We start from the raw sequence: 13,538 nt of genomic DNA, 5'->3' as shown, positions 1-13,538 counted from the left end.
TATATGAATGTGTGTATGCACAGGATAATCATGGGTGATGCTGGTGGTCATGATGCATAATCATTATTAGGCTTGAGTACAGAACAGACACATTGCTGAAACTGTGTGCACCTTCTCGTTCTGCGGTTCAGTTTCTAAACGAGTGCTTCATCACTCTTCAGACGCACAAACAAGGCAGCTGTTCATCAGTTTGTATAAACGGTTTCTGCCCAGTTTATTCGCTTCTGTGCTTTCTGCAAAGTTTCCTGCTTTCCCAAAAAAAGGCGTTAGTCCTTCCAGTTCAGAGATAATGCAAAGCACTGAAAGTACTGAGCTGCTCCAGGAACAAAAACGTCATAAGAAGATCTTTTTTCCACTCTGTTTTGTTAACTCATAGCTGCATGAAGGACCCCTAGGTGCCATGTCTCCCTTAGTTCCAGGACAGTCATATTTACCATGTTTTTATTTGTGAGAGGTTACAGTTGTCACTCATGTCGACTTGTAAATATGCCTCCAAATGACACAACCATTCAGAGAAATACAATGAAGGTTCATCCCAAAACAGTCTCTGATTTTTATTTTCTGTTGTCCTTATCTTATTGGTAAAGTATAAATTTTACTTGTATAGTATTATGTGTTTATTCATAGCACATACCTAATGAGATTATATCAGTGATGATGTCTTCACTATTTTAGACACAGGTACTGTGTATATAGGCCATGTTGTAGCCCATTCCACAACTGGGTGTCATTTACCAATTGTAACTCTTAAGATTTAAATTTTATTTTTTAATCATTTTCAAACAATCAATCTAAGAAAATGTGCATTTAACTGTTACAAGATTACTTTGCTGAGAATGTTTGCATTTTGCTCTTAAGTGACTAATGGGACTGAAAGTAACAGGGTTGAGTTTTTGTTTTTGAATTAGCAATTTCTAATGATTTACTTAAAATTAGATGTGTTAAAAAATTTACTTTCCATCTATAATCTGGGTTAGTGGGTTGTACTTTTAAAGGGACCTCCTCAGCAATTATCACACTATTACTGAAAATAAACAAAAAAGAAAGGAAAACGTACTTTTCTTCTTCCCATGATCTTCAGGAAATTCAGATGATGCAATTTCCTGTTGAGTGACTTGTGACTTTTATTCCAGATGTTTCATAGGGGTGAGTGTGTATGAAACCGGTAACGGGATTGTGTAAAATGTACATCTTTCATAACCTATATTGGATGACTCATGGAAAAGGATGCTTCAAGCATGAGATGTTATATGGATTCACACATTAATGCACAAAGAAAGTTTTTTTTTTTTTTTAATATATATTTTGGGGTAAAATAGGTGTAGTGGGCTGGCATAGACAAAATGCAGTTTTCTAAGTGATGTAGACAGTTATTAAAGTTGTAAGTTATTTATGGTATCTGAAAAAAGCGCCTAGGTTGTTGTGAAGAACTCTCTACCTGTGCTTAAATCATCTTTTACCTTTACATACTGCCTACATATGTAAATGTGATATCAGTGGGAAACAGCCCTGCTGAAAAAAAAAAAAACCCTCATAGAGTTTGTAATGGTTTTAATGGTTATAATGGGAATTGTATTGGTTTTAATGGAAATTGTAATGGTCCCTGTGGGTCTCTACTGGTAATTTGTTGCCTTTTATTGGTATATAATGCCAATGGATACCACTGACACGTCCTACTATGTAATGGAAACCATTTGGTAATAATTTTAATGGTTAACAGCTGATGGTTTGTAATGGTATTTGTAGTGGAAACCATTATCATTTCTGTGATGGGTTTTTTTTTTCCCCAGCAGGGAAAATGGCATCCTAATTGTGGACTCATGTGAACATGTAGAAATGTAAAATAGGGGCACATTTAAACTTTTTGTAACCTGAAACTTAAGGGGTGTGTAAACTTTTGCAATGCAGGACCAGTGCACCATTGCTGCAAGTGTTTTTCATTCTTGTGTGTTCAGTGTTGTGGCTTTCAGGCCTGAGGTGATTGATCTTTCTCTGGTACACATGTATACAGTGACATGTGACTAGCACTTCGACGCCATATTTGAATTCCAGTCAGTGGATTTTGTAGAACTAATGTATCTCTAATTCAAATAATTATACAGTGTTTAACAGTAGACCTACTTAATGCTGGCTTTCTCCTGCTACTCTATAAATAGTTGGAGGTGTCTGTGTTTCCCACTGCCCTGTCTGTCACTCACTGGAAGCGCAGACAAAATGAAGCCTCGGTTTCTGTCCGCGCTGCAGCGCAACGACGCCGCCGATGTGGACGAAATCCTCCGCACCAGCAACATGGACATAGACACCGTGTTCGACGTGGAGGACAGAAGAAGAGTCCTGGCGTCTTATAAACAAGGTAACTCGTGTCTTTTTACTGGGAAACAGATGAGCAGTGAATGAGGCCTGCCGCAAGATGGCGGCAGTGTGCTGTAACTCAACACTGTTCCAGTGTTTTCAGTTTGCGCCTCACCTTCTGGGTCTGGGACTGAGCCTAAAGTTCTTTTCAAACTATTTTCAACAAAAAAAGTATGAAATATATTCATGAAAAATGTCGTATTGTGCGCTAAAATGGAAAAAAATGCGAGGAAATTGTTGCTAAGCAACTGGAAATGATAGACACTAACAATGAAGCTAACAACCCTGCTGAGAAAAAAACCCCAATAGAAATCCTCATAGAGTTCGTAATGGTTTTAATGGTTATAATGGGAATTGTATTGGTTTTTATTGGAAACTGTAATGGTCCCTGTGGGTCTCTACTGGTAAATTGTTGCTTTCTATTGGTGGCATGTTGCAAATAGATATCATTAAGGACCAGATAATGATAATGGTTTTGATGTTATTTTTAGTGGAAACCATTACAATTTCTGTGATGGTTTCTACTGTTTTTTTTGTTTTTTTTCTTTTAGCAGGGAAATTTGTACATTTTTATAGCCTATAACCTTACAATGCTTTAACGGTAAAATAATAATAATAGTAATAATAATATTCCACAGACCCCCTCAGTACATATTAATGTCCTGAACATTATTTAAATATGTGCAATAATATTTAGCCTATTTATTAGAGTCATAGAGATTTTTATTTCCTGAATAAATATATAATAAATAAAATCTGGGCTTTTATTTTCAGAACATGTAGGTTCAAGTGGTTTATAGACCTAGGCCTATGTGTTATTGAGGTTCAGGAGACCAGTCAAACAGGCTAATGACTATAACTTACAATAATATATATATAATAACTTTGGGAATGGTGGGTTGTGATTTCCACAAGTAGAACTATTTGTGTTTTATTTTACAGGCCCCACTTTAAGAACCACTGATATAAAGAATGTAAATGCACAATGATACCGGAAACAACTAAAATGACATCAAACTCCCATGGGCCCTGCCATATTGAGAAACACTGTGTCACAATTCTCAGAAAAACTCAGAGTAGTGGTGAATACCACAAGAGTGGCCCGTTCACGTGAAACTTTCTCGTAAACATGAGTTTGAAAGCAGTAACTATTAATTGCAAGCTTGTGTTTTTCAAAGAAGTAAGGTGAGTTGGAAGAAGGACAAGGCTTGCTAATTTTTTCCATTATATTTGCAATAAAAAAATCACAAGAAGCAGAATTTCCAGAAATTATAAAGTGCTCCTTTAAAATGAAAGGTTGGGGAAAAAATACAATGTTACTCCGCTACTTCAGACAGCCAGTATGTTTGTGTCTCAGTTTCAACCAAAGAGGCTAATGTATCTATTCTGACTAATGATAACAAAAGCTTATGACCATCAAACTGCATGATATCATCACACACCCCAAATTATTTTCTAGCCATTTGAACGTAATTGAATAAAATAACAATTCAATTAAATTTTATTTGTATAGCGCGTTTAACAATGGACATTGTCACAAAGCAGCTTTACAGAAATAAATGGATTCACAAAAATATATTGTAAATATTTGAATTTATCACTGTGAATTTATCCCTAAGATTAAGATTAAGTACTTTTATAAATGTGTAATTTTAAATGAATAAATAACATTGGAAGTATATTTTCACCTAATATGTTAGATAAATTTATTTAATTCCAAGTGCTGGTGCTCTTATGGAGTGTAATTAATGTATATTTGTGATTGTGGGTTAAAATGGATCCCACTACAGCTATCATTTACACATTATTCTTTATATACTTTTTATTCATTTTCATATATAAAAGTACATCATACAGCACCAGAAACTAGAAAACTATCTGAGATGACTGAAAAACTCGACATTTTGAGTGTGTGATGATTCTAACATGTATTTTTGCGGCATGATAATTGACGATTTCATTATTTGTTAGGTAATTCTACATCCACTGCAAAACTGGAGAAGAAATATTTTTGTAAATTTGAGTTTCCTCATAAATTTTTCTTTGATGTTCGCTTTCTTCTCCTATTAATTAGACTGGGGCCAATGACATATTTCACATTTTCTTGACACATTCCCAATTTTTAACACTGTAGCACATCTCTGTTAATTATTCCTAGCACTCGTACACCCTTACAGTGTTCTGAAGTTAGGAAATCCCTAACATTTTTGTGTTTTATTTAATGCATTACTGACCCTAGGTTACTGGCTACCAGACTATAAACTGGAGTCCTCCTGGGCAATGGGCATTCACATATGCATGATGCACAATGCTGTGGAAAGTGCCTTGGTGCTTCTGCAGAGGGGAGCAGCAGTGAACAGGAAGCCCAATGGGAAAACACCACTGCATGTGGCTTGTGAAATGTCTCATGCTGACTGCGTGGGTCTGCTGCTCAACTGGGGGGCAAAGATCAACAGTGTATCCCTGAGTGGACACACCGCACTGCATTACTGCATGACGCAGGAGTCAGTGGACTGTGCCAGACAGCTGCTACTCAAAGGTCTGAAAATAACCAGCACTCACTGAATTTCCAAAAGCCCAAATTCAAGCTTAATGTGTATAATTTGTTAAATAATTAATGGAAAATTGGCCTTTGAATAGTGATATCACTTAGAACAGACCACCACCAATGACGCATTAACTATAGAGCCAATTGGGCCTGTTGCCTTTGTGTCTCAAATCCAAGTGGCCTCGATCTGTAGCCTGTTTTTAGGTTTATTTGTTTTTTTAGGTTTTAAATTAAAGGTTGATAGTTTTCAACTGAAAATTTAAGATTTTTAAACCAATGAGTATAACTAGTGTACACTAGAGTTTGGTGCATTGGGGTGGTTGGGCCTCCATGATGTATTGGCTAGCGGGCCTCTGGTAATATCTGGTCAGTGGTGGTCCCATAGTGGTCTGTTTACACCAATGAACAGGGTAAAGGTGGGCTGACAAATTTTACATAGCAACAGATGGCCTACAGTACTGAAGTGTATAGACATAAATAATAAAATGGCCAAAACATGTAGGTTGATTCACATCACAGCCCTTTTTCTACAGGAGCAGACGTGAACAAGCCAAGCCAGAACAATGACGAAGACACTCCACTACACATAGCCGCACGCCTTGGTATCTCTGAGCTGGTTGGCCTTTACGCTGCGCATGGTGCTGATGTGAATATGCTCAATGCCCATATGGAGACCCCTTTGATCACGGCTGCCTTCTGGGCTATGGATGCCCGTGAGCAGACTTACAGCGAGCAGCACCATCTTGTGTGCCGCATGCTGCTGGACTATGGGGCCAACCCAAACCTCCAGGAAGATGACAAAAAAACAGCACTGCATAAAGCCTCATGGAACTGCGACCAAGTGCTGATGAAGATTCTGCTTGATGCTGGGGCTGATCCCAAGATCATGGATATGAACGGTTGCGCAGCCCTTCAGTATGTGCTAAGAATGGTGAAGATGCGGCCTTACTGTGTACCATATCGCTGCTTCCAGCTCCTGCTTAACTATGGAGCAGCCAGAATCTACCCAAAACATTTCTACAAGGTACAAATTACACAGTTCAGTTACAGTCCACTGCTAATTTACCACTGAAAAATGTCTTAATCTCGTATTTTTGTATTATTTGATTGAGAATAACACTTTATCCTTTCTATTAATTAGGTGTTGGAGATTTGCCATGATGACCCCAAGACAGTTGAGGTGATGGCAAATTCCTATGAGCATCTCATGAGTACCCCAAAATGGAGGGAAGCTATTCCTGACACAACATACAAGGTTTTTCAGTGAGGCCCAAAGTGTTTGGAATTGGGTGTCTTTTTTAACCAATTCTTTGTGCTGAGAGTTAAGTACATCTGGTCGAGTGTGAATGCTGTTTTTGTGCCCAGCTGTGGTCAAGGCAACTGATGTGGTTTACCTAAAAATTTCAAGTGAACTTGGGTGTGCACTGTACCTTTAGTGACAGTGTTTCACTTCCTGGTTTGGGCATTGAAAAATGTGATTATACATAGCACGTTATTTTGCAACTTGGAAGGAAATTTGTTTGTGAGAAATGCTCAGGTGTTTGGGTCAAGTGTGAAAACAACTTGACTGGAGTATATTATTTTATTTAGTCCATAAGAGAAAAAGTTTCAATCTATCACTCTAAAGCATTATTTCCTTTGTCCTTCTGGGAGAACCCTTAAAGGTTCAAAAGAGGATTTGCCATTTACAAAAGTTTTCTAAACCCATTAGGAAGCTGAACATGTTAACGATCCAAATATATCATAAGGAACACTTTTAAAGTGGGCATGTTCTAATATTTGAACTACAAACATAATTTTCTGAACAACCTTGCTGCTGGAATGTGGGCAGTTTACCATAATGCATTGAACAGCCTGTCTATCCACTGTTATGTACATATACAGTATATTCTTTATCAGTTATGAACCTTACATTTCTCTCCTTCTTTCATTAAGAGCCACGGGAAGTTTTATGACTCGTTGTTTGCTGCCTGCGCCAGTCCGCGTTCTCTGCAACACCTGGCCAGATGTGCCATCCGTATGGCGATGGGCTGCTGCTGTGAATCAGGCATTAAACGACTCCCACTGCCTCCATCAATCAAACGATACATACTGCTCGAACCTGTGGGAATCGTATACTAGTGACTGTATTGGCCCAAAGGTGAATTTAGAATGTGCCAATCTCAAACTCTGTCCACATTAAACCTTCTGGGATATAAGTGCTCTCAGGAAAATGCTTGAGTTTGCACTGCAGCTTTGGTCATATCTACAGTATTTTCATTCTTTAAAATACACTGCCATTCAGAAGTTTTTCCAACACCCTATATTAACATTCTGAGTTAAATAACAAATAACAAGGTCAAGTGAATTACTCTAGTATTAGAAAATCTAAGCAGGAAATAGGTATAAATGAACAGAAAAGTGTTTGAGAAACACGTTTATTTTATTGGGAAAAAATGTAGAGCTAACTGGAAAAGACTAGATTTATCTGGATCATTCTAATTAGGTACATGAAGCACACACCATATATTCTTACAGCTGATAGCCTACTAACACTGACTAACATTAACTGTAAGACAAATCCAGGCTTACAATAACTAACAGTCTTAAAGTAACGGCTTTACCAAACAAGTGCACTTGCCTTTAATAGCACTCATTTAGAATCCCATTAGAATCTGAAAGTGGACGATGAAGAAGTCCTTAAATACAGAGATTTAGGTATTTCATGGATTGCTTATTTACTTTTTTCCTCATTTGATTCTCAGTAGTGCGTAAACTGTAATAAAACCTAAAAAACTTCCAAGTGTTCAAAAACTTTTAATTGGCAGTGTATTTATTTCTAAGAACATATATGTGAGCAGGTTTTATGGTCTGGCCTTTTCTAATATTGAAATGTTCACAAATTGTTCAAGATACTGTAAACCATTATTGTTAGATTCACTTTGAAATTATTCCTTTGAAGGCAATATATTTATCAATGAAAAAAAAAAAAAAACAAGTTTGAGAGCATCAGTGATAAATATGGCATTTGTCTTAGCAAACTAAAAAAAAATCTCATTCTGCATTCATCTAAACAAACGGTTATGAGCCATAAGATTTCAGTACAGATTTCAGGGAGTTAATAATATAAGAGAGTTTTGTTTAAAATAAGAGGATAAATGTGAGGCATGATGTCAGCAGAGCTTTGTAGTTGGCAGCTGAATGAAAAGAGGTATTTAAGCCACTAATCCTTTTGAACTCTTTCTCAAGCCGTTTCAGAGAAGTTAAAGAATTGACAAGGATGCGATGTTGCTGTGTCAACTACATTCATAAATTAACACATCGTAAAGTAGCTACGTTGAAATTTACATCCACTAGTTTACATTTGTAAACACCACTCAGGCTGTCACTGACCTCAGCAAGCCTTTAACAAAGGTTCTGATCAACCATTTACTCTGAGCTGATCCTGTTATATGTAAACTTGTGTCACCTCCTGCTACTGTCTCTCACTACTCAGAGGTCAGAGTTCTGGGTGTGTTTGCGTGTGAGCTTAGAGGAACGTGTAATCAATCACCCACAGAGTGTCATCTGGAAGTAATGACTTTCCTCAGTGCACATCCCGTTTCCATTCAGAGCAGAAAAAGAAGCTCGTAACCAACCATCAAGTTACAGACCCCTGCATCAGACCAAAGAACAAATTCCTAGTAGTAGCATGAACTCCATATATACTCATCCGTGTGCATGTTCTTGCTCTTACATAAACATTTATTCAGAGATGACGGCATCTTTGAAAACAGCAGCTTGGTGTTACTAAGTGAAAGGTCAGGGAGTAATCCAGAAACATGTTCCTTAAATAAGACTGTGTTGTGGCCACATGAGCGTTTATGACTGGTACGGCAGGAGAACCAAAGAAAGAGAGAACACAGTGTTCTAGGCACGTGGCTGAACTCCAGGACTACACACTGGCTCCATGCCAGAAAGCCAGCTCTTCTTTTGTAACAGGCATGGAGAAGAAGGATATGTGGAAGGATGACACAGCAAAAAGTTCTAGAACCAACATTTAACACTGGAACCATTAATATCAATAGTAAAAAACTGGCAAGTAGTACACAAAGATTTCAGAGAAGCTGCCGTGCTTTGCTTAAGTATTAACCCTCTTGAACATTTCCACATTTTGTAGTGTTATCACCTGGAAATGGGCATAATTGGGATTATGACATGAATCTACACAAAATAGCCCATAAAACTGAAGTGAGGGAAAAGTCTTAGTTTTAAAAGTTATAGTTTTAAAATTATTCACAAATAAACAAAAGGAAAAGTTTTGGAAGTATTCACCCCCATTGCTATGAAACTCATAAATAATGTCTGGTGCCACCAGTTGCTATAAGATGTCACATGGTTGTCACATGTCATCTGTTGTCATATGATCTCAATATAAATACACCTGTTCCTGGAAGGCACCAGAGTTTGTTAGAGAACAAACTCTAATCAAACAGCATCATGAAGACTAAGGAACTATCAATACAAGATTACAATACAATCAGATTAGAAGAGGGCATACCCACTTAAACAAAAATATGGAGACACTCATCAACACCTCCCACTAGTCATTATCATGGGCTCTGTAGCGCAACATATTTGCAAATGAGTTACAATACAAACTCCACAACACAACAAGGATACATCAGCTGACAATTATTCGTTTGGTTTCCAACAAATCAGAGAACAAATAATAATTTTAAAAAAGCTTAAAGTCCATCAGTCCTGAATACTTTTTCCTCTTAATAATAAAATATATTCTCTTAAATATATTTTTATAATAATGCAATAATTAAAAAATGTTTTTTATAAAATGAAAATTATAGAAAAAAAAAACTAACAAACAAACAAACAAACAAACAAAAAAAAAAAAAAAAAAAAAAAAAAGGCCTGAAGGAGATGGAGAACTAATTTAGGGGTTTCACAGCAACAGCACTGAATACTCATGCAATCATTTTTATTTGTAAATTTTGTATATTGATTCTCCCTTCAGTGCAGTATTATTGTCAGTTTTGTTTAGATTCATGACGTATAATCCAAATTATGTTCATTTCTGTTTCAAGGTGTAACACAAAAATTCTGGAAAAGTTCCAGAGGAAGATGAATACTTGCAAGTCACTGTATGTCAAATCACATAGATACAAATACGTGTGTGGAGTACACGTGTATAATTACTGACTGTAACCCATCTGTTGCTGTCCACAATGTTTCAGTGCCCCTTTGCCCTGTACATCTAAAAGAGACCCCTATAAGATCACCACAGAGCAGATACTATTTGGGTGGTGGATTACTCTCAGCACAGCAGTGATATGGTAGCGTGTGTTGTGCTGGTATGAGTGTATCACGCACTAGAGTGTTATTGGGCTTTTTAAACATTGGGTGCATGTATTGCCCATTTTATCATACATATCTACCTTGCTGTGTGTGCACTTAGAGACTATTGCTGATTTATTTCCATCCACATTGCTTTTTATTTGTGTCTGTCATCCTCTAGCCTTCGCCAGTAGCATCCAGTGAAACAGGATGCTTAATCAGCCTTCATCAGCTGTGCAGGCAAAGTATAAAGCAGAAGCTGCAGGAGGTAAAACTAGGGTTAAAGCCCATGGATTGAATGTCATGCTTTGACTACAACTATTACATCATCAAGCATTTCAACCATTGATTTCACCTCCTACAGCTAATCCATTTCAATTTAATGCATATGCATTCTTTGGACAAGTTTTAACACACAAAATAATATATCACAATAGTATTCTCATCTTTTATTGTATGATTTAATATATTCAGTGGAAAAAATGCTACCTAACTCAATGAAGTCAAAAAGCACTGCATGTGCAAATGTGGTTGAGTGGTTTACAAAACAGGAAGTAATCCTGTAGATGATTTGCTATGACAGTTACGGTTCCTGCCCCATATCACGGTCACATGGCTATAAATAGAGTTGGTGAGGTAAAAGTAATGACACACTGTAGTATGCAAAAAGAAATCAACATCTGATGCTCTTTTGTACTCTGTACAAAAAGAAAAACATGTAGCTCGACAAATCAGCTGAGCAGTGGCACGTCAACACAAAGCCAAGCAACAAAATGTTTCCCACTAACATGACCAAGTAATTACAGCATTTGAACTGGCTTGAAAAAAGCAGCTGTTGCCTCTGCATTTGCCTTGAAATGACTAGTGTCCCACAGTATATGGTATAATCCTTTTTAAGATAAACATACACATCACTCTTGGAATTCAAAGAAATACAAAGTATGGCATACTTTTCTTTATCCTGAGATCATGCAATTAAAACAACAAATGTTATTTATGATTGAAAAGCATACGAAAGAGTATACAATATTGGTACTTCAGTGTTACAGTGTTAAAATTCACAAGTTTAGTAGAAAGGACATAGAAAATTATCATTAGGTTAAAGAAAGGAATCAGTTTTCAACATCTGGTAAATTGAAATGTTAAGGTATATACAGAATTTGGCCACAGTGACTGTACATTGCAATGTATCAGCCACTACATTTAAAGACACATACTGTATGTTTTTGCACGTTTTCACTGCAAACTGCAGCAATATACTGAACATATTAGGCCAGGCCCCTATACTGCATGTTTCTGCTCTGTGACTTGATTAACACTGCTCATTTTTTCACCATTAGGACATTAGAAAAATAAAGAAAACCTTTTTTCAAGGTGCTGGTAAAACACAAACAATGCCCATATACTGTTATTCTGACTTGTTCTGTTCTTACTACTTTGCATACATATACAGCATTCATCATGCCTTCTCAAACGACACTGTATGCTACTCATGGCAGTTATATACGTCACATTCACAGCAAGGCTACGTTCACATTACAAACTTTATTGCTCAATTCCAATTTTCTCAGATCTGATCTCTCTGCCTCAACGATTTACATTCGTGTTTGAAAGTGATGCATACCTTTCATTAGCATGAACAGACCTCGGCCCTCAAACTAGACGCATCTGCACATTTTCAAAATCCTGTACATCATAGAAAAATGCACATTTGTGAAACAATATACCAGTGCAGTAGTGATGAAATAAATAAACTAACAACACAAGCCTTCATTGCAAAAAAGAATTGTTCTGAAGGTTTGCCAAAGGCTGGTCAGCTTGTTCATGATCAGGTTAAAAAAATCTAATAAAAGGCCAGAAAGATGAACCAGCAGCGTTATGTGCAGTAAAGTGTGATGTAAAAAAAGACAATTAGGGTCATATGAATGTGTATCAGAAATGTACCTATGACTGATCTATGAAGAATTTTTCTATTCACACAGAAGAACAAATTATGCTACAATCTATTGTCCTTGGAACTCAGAAAAACCCATTCAACTCGGGAAAGGCGAGAACTCGGGCAACATGCACCTTGACACATGTGATGTCACAACATTTTATGAGCAAACATGAACAAGACTGATCTATGTTATATGTCATTTCTCATTGCTAATTGTGTAAAAATAATTCATGTACATCTTCTTAATATATTTATCAAATTTAAAGACTGGCTATATGAATATGACCTTGCTGTGGACATCCATGTTTTTCCAAGACGAAGCACTGGAACGCATTTAGATCGAATTTGTTTCTTTGGACTGAAGTTGCTTTTGTTTGCATATTCATATTGGTTGTTATAGTAACAGTGCATACACAGAGTAGTGCAGGCAAAAGCTGGCTAGTAAGAAAGCTTCCAACATAGTGATTTTGCCATGCTTTATGTAATACATTATTCCATTCATGCTTCTGAATAAATCTGGCACAGACAATAACAAACTGAAGAGGTGGTGTATTGTTACTGATATGACTGCCAGGACTAGAGTTAAGCGAGAGCTGTAGACCTGGGAGATGCACTATGACTGGTGGGAATGTGTGATCAAGAAAGGACAGCAAGTGCTAGGAAAAAGGATATGCCAAAAAAAAAAAAAAAGGGATCTGTCAATCGAAATCTCAGACAAGAAATTTGATTTATCCACTTTAACCTTGTAATGTGAACACAGCCAAAATGGAGTGTTTAACAAAATCTAAAAGCACGTGTACCATTTTAATCATAAAACAGCCTACCACTAAACACACTGCTACCATTTCTTATTAAAGAATAAATGACATGCATTTTGTCTTACAGTCTGCAATATTTGCATTATTTTTACTGTGTTCTTCTTGTATACTTGCCAACCTGCCTGATTTTCATCATCTGGGGCTCATATGGTAACTATTCTTATAATTTGGCAGATTTTTCAGTAGTTCCTGTCAGCTGCATCTCACTGTTCAGCTAACAGCACTTTGATCATTACGGGAAATACACATTAAATTTAATGTCAAAATTTATTCACTGATTTGATTCATTTAGGTGAAGACTGGTTCACTGATTTCTGTTGTTCCTGTTGGTTCTTTTAGGGGGTTAGACACAGACACAGGATAAACTTGGACCCACCTTAAACGGAGTTTGGACTTCAGATGTTTTCGTTAGTCATAATTCTGACTGTTGTCCTACATGAATATATATCCCACATTTACAGGGAGAGAAACCATTTTTAAATAAAATCCCTATACAGCTTTCGTTTTGTTCATTACTCTGAATTGATATTTTAAAGGTAATTAGCTTATATATTGAAAATACATGAATAAA

The 13,538-nt window shown here is 36.7% G+C and overlaps 1 protein-coding gene across 3 annotated transcripts; it reads left to right on the top strand.

The window, feature by feature from the left end:
• The first annotated feature begins 690 nt into the window (after positions 1 to 690).
• On the top strand, positions 691 to 12,563 carry asb4 (ankyrin repeat and SOCS box containing 4). Of its 3 annotated transcripts, none has more exons than XM_053228381.1 (6): positions 691 to 2,353; positions 4,592 to 4,891; positions 5,434 to 5,924; positions 6,042 to 6,163; positions 6,836 to 7,040; positions 10,392 to 12,563. In XM_053228381.1, the coding sequence occupies exons 1-6, from the start codon at positions 2,125 to 2,127 to the stop codon at positions 10,506 to 10,508; spliced, it is 1,464 nt and encodes a 487-aa protein (XP_053084356.1). In that variant the 5' UTR covers positions 691 to 2,124; the 3' UTR covers positions 10,509 to 12,563. The 3 variants fall into 3 exon arrangements, with proteins under 3 accessions (XP_053084356.1, XP_053084357.1, XP_026785223.2); XM_053228382.1 differs by having other exon boundaries at positions 6,042 to 6,155; positions 10,392 to 10,523; XM_026929422.3 differs by having other exon boundaries at positions 6,042 to 6,155; positions 6,836 to 12,563.
• Positions 12,564 to 13,538: the final 975 nt, after the last annotated feature.

Source organism: Pangasianodon hypophthalmus, chromosome 23 (genome assembly GCF_027358585.1).
Source record: "Pangasianodon hypophthalmus isolate fPanHyp1 chromosome 23, fPanHyp1.pri, whole genome shotgun sequence".
NCBI classification, from domain to species: Eukaryota; Metazoa; Chordata; class Actinopteri; order Siluriformes; family Pangasiidae; genus Pangasianodon; species Pangasianodon hypophthalmus.
Note: the sequence above shows the minus strand (reverse complement) of the source record. Positions and strands in the feature narration are given on the sequence as shown.

Excerpts from the sequence above, each read along its gene's own strand:
- asb4 (XM_053228381.1), top strand. The coding sequence starts at position 2,125 with ATGCTGGCTTTCTCCTGCTACTCTATAAATAGTTGGAGGTGTCTGTGT. Across the intron at positions 2,354-4,591 it reads CCTGGCGTCTTATAAACAAG|GTTACTGGCTACCAGACTAT; the intron begins GTAACTCGTGTC and ends TACTGACCCTAG. Across the intron at positions 6,164-6,835 it reads ACAACATACAAGGTTTTTCA|AGCCACGGGAAGTTTTATGA; the intron begins GTGAGGCCCAAA and ends TCTTTCATTAAG.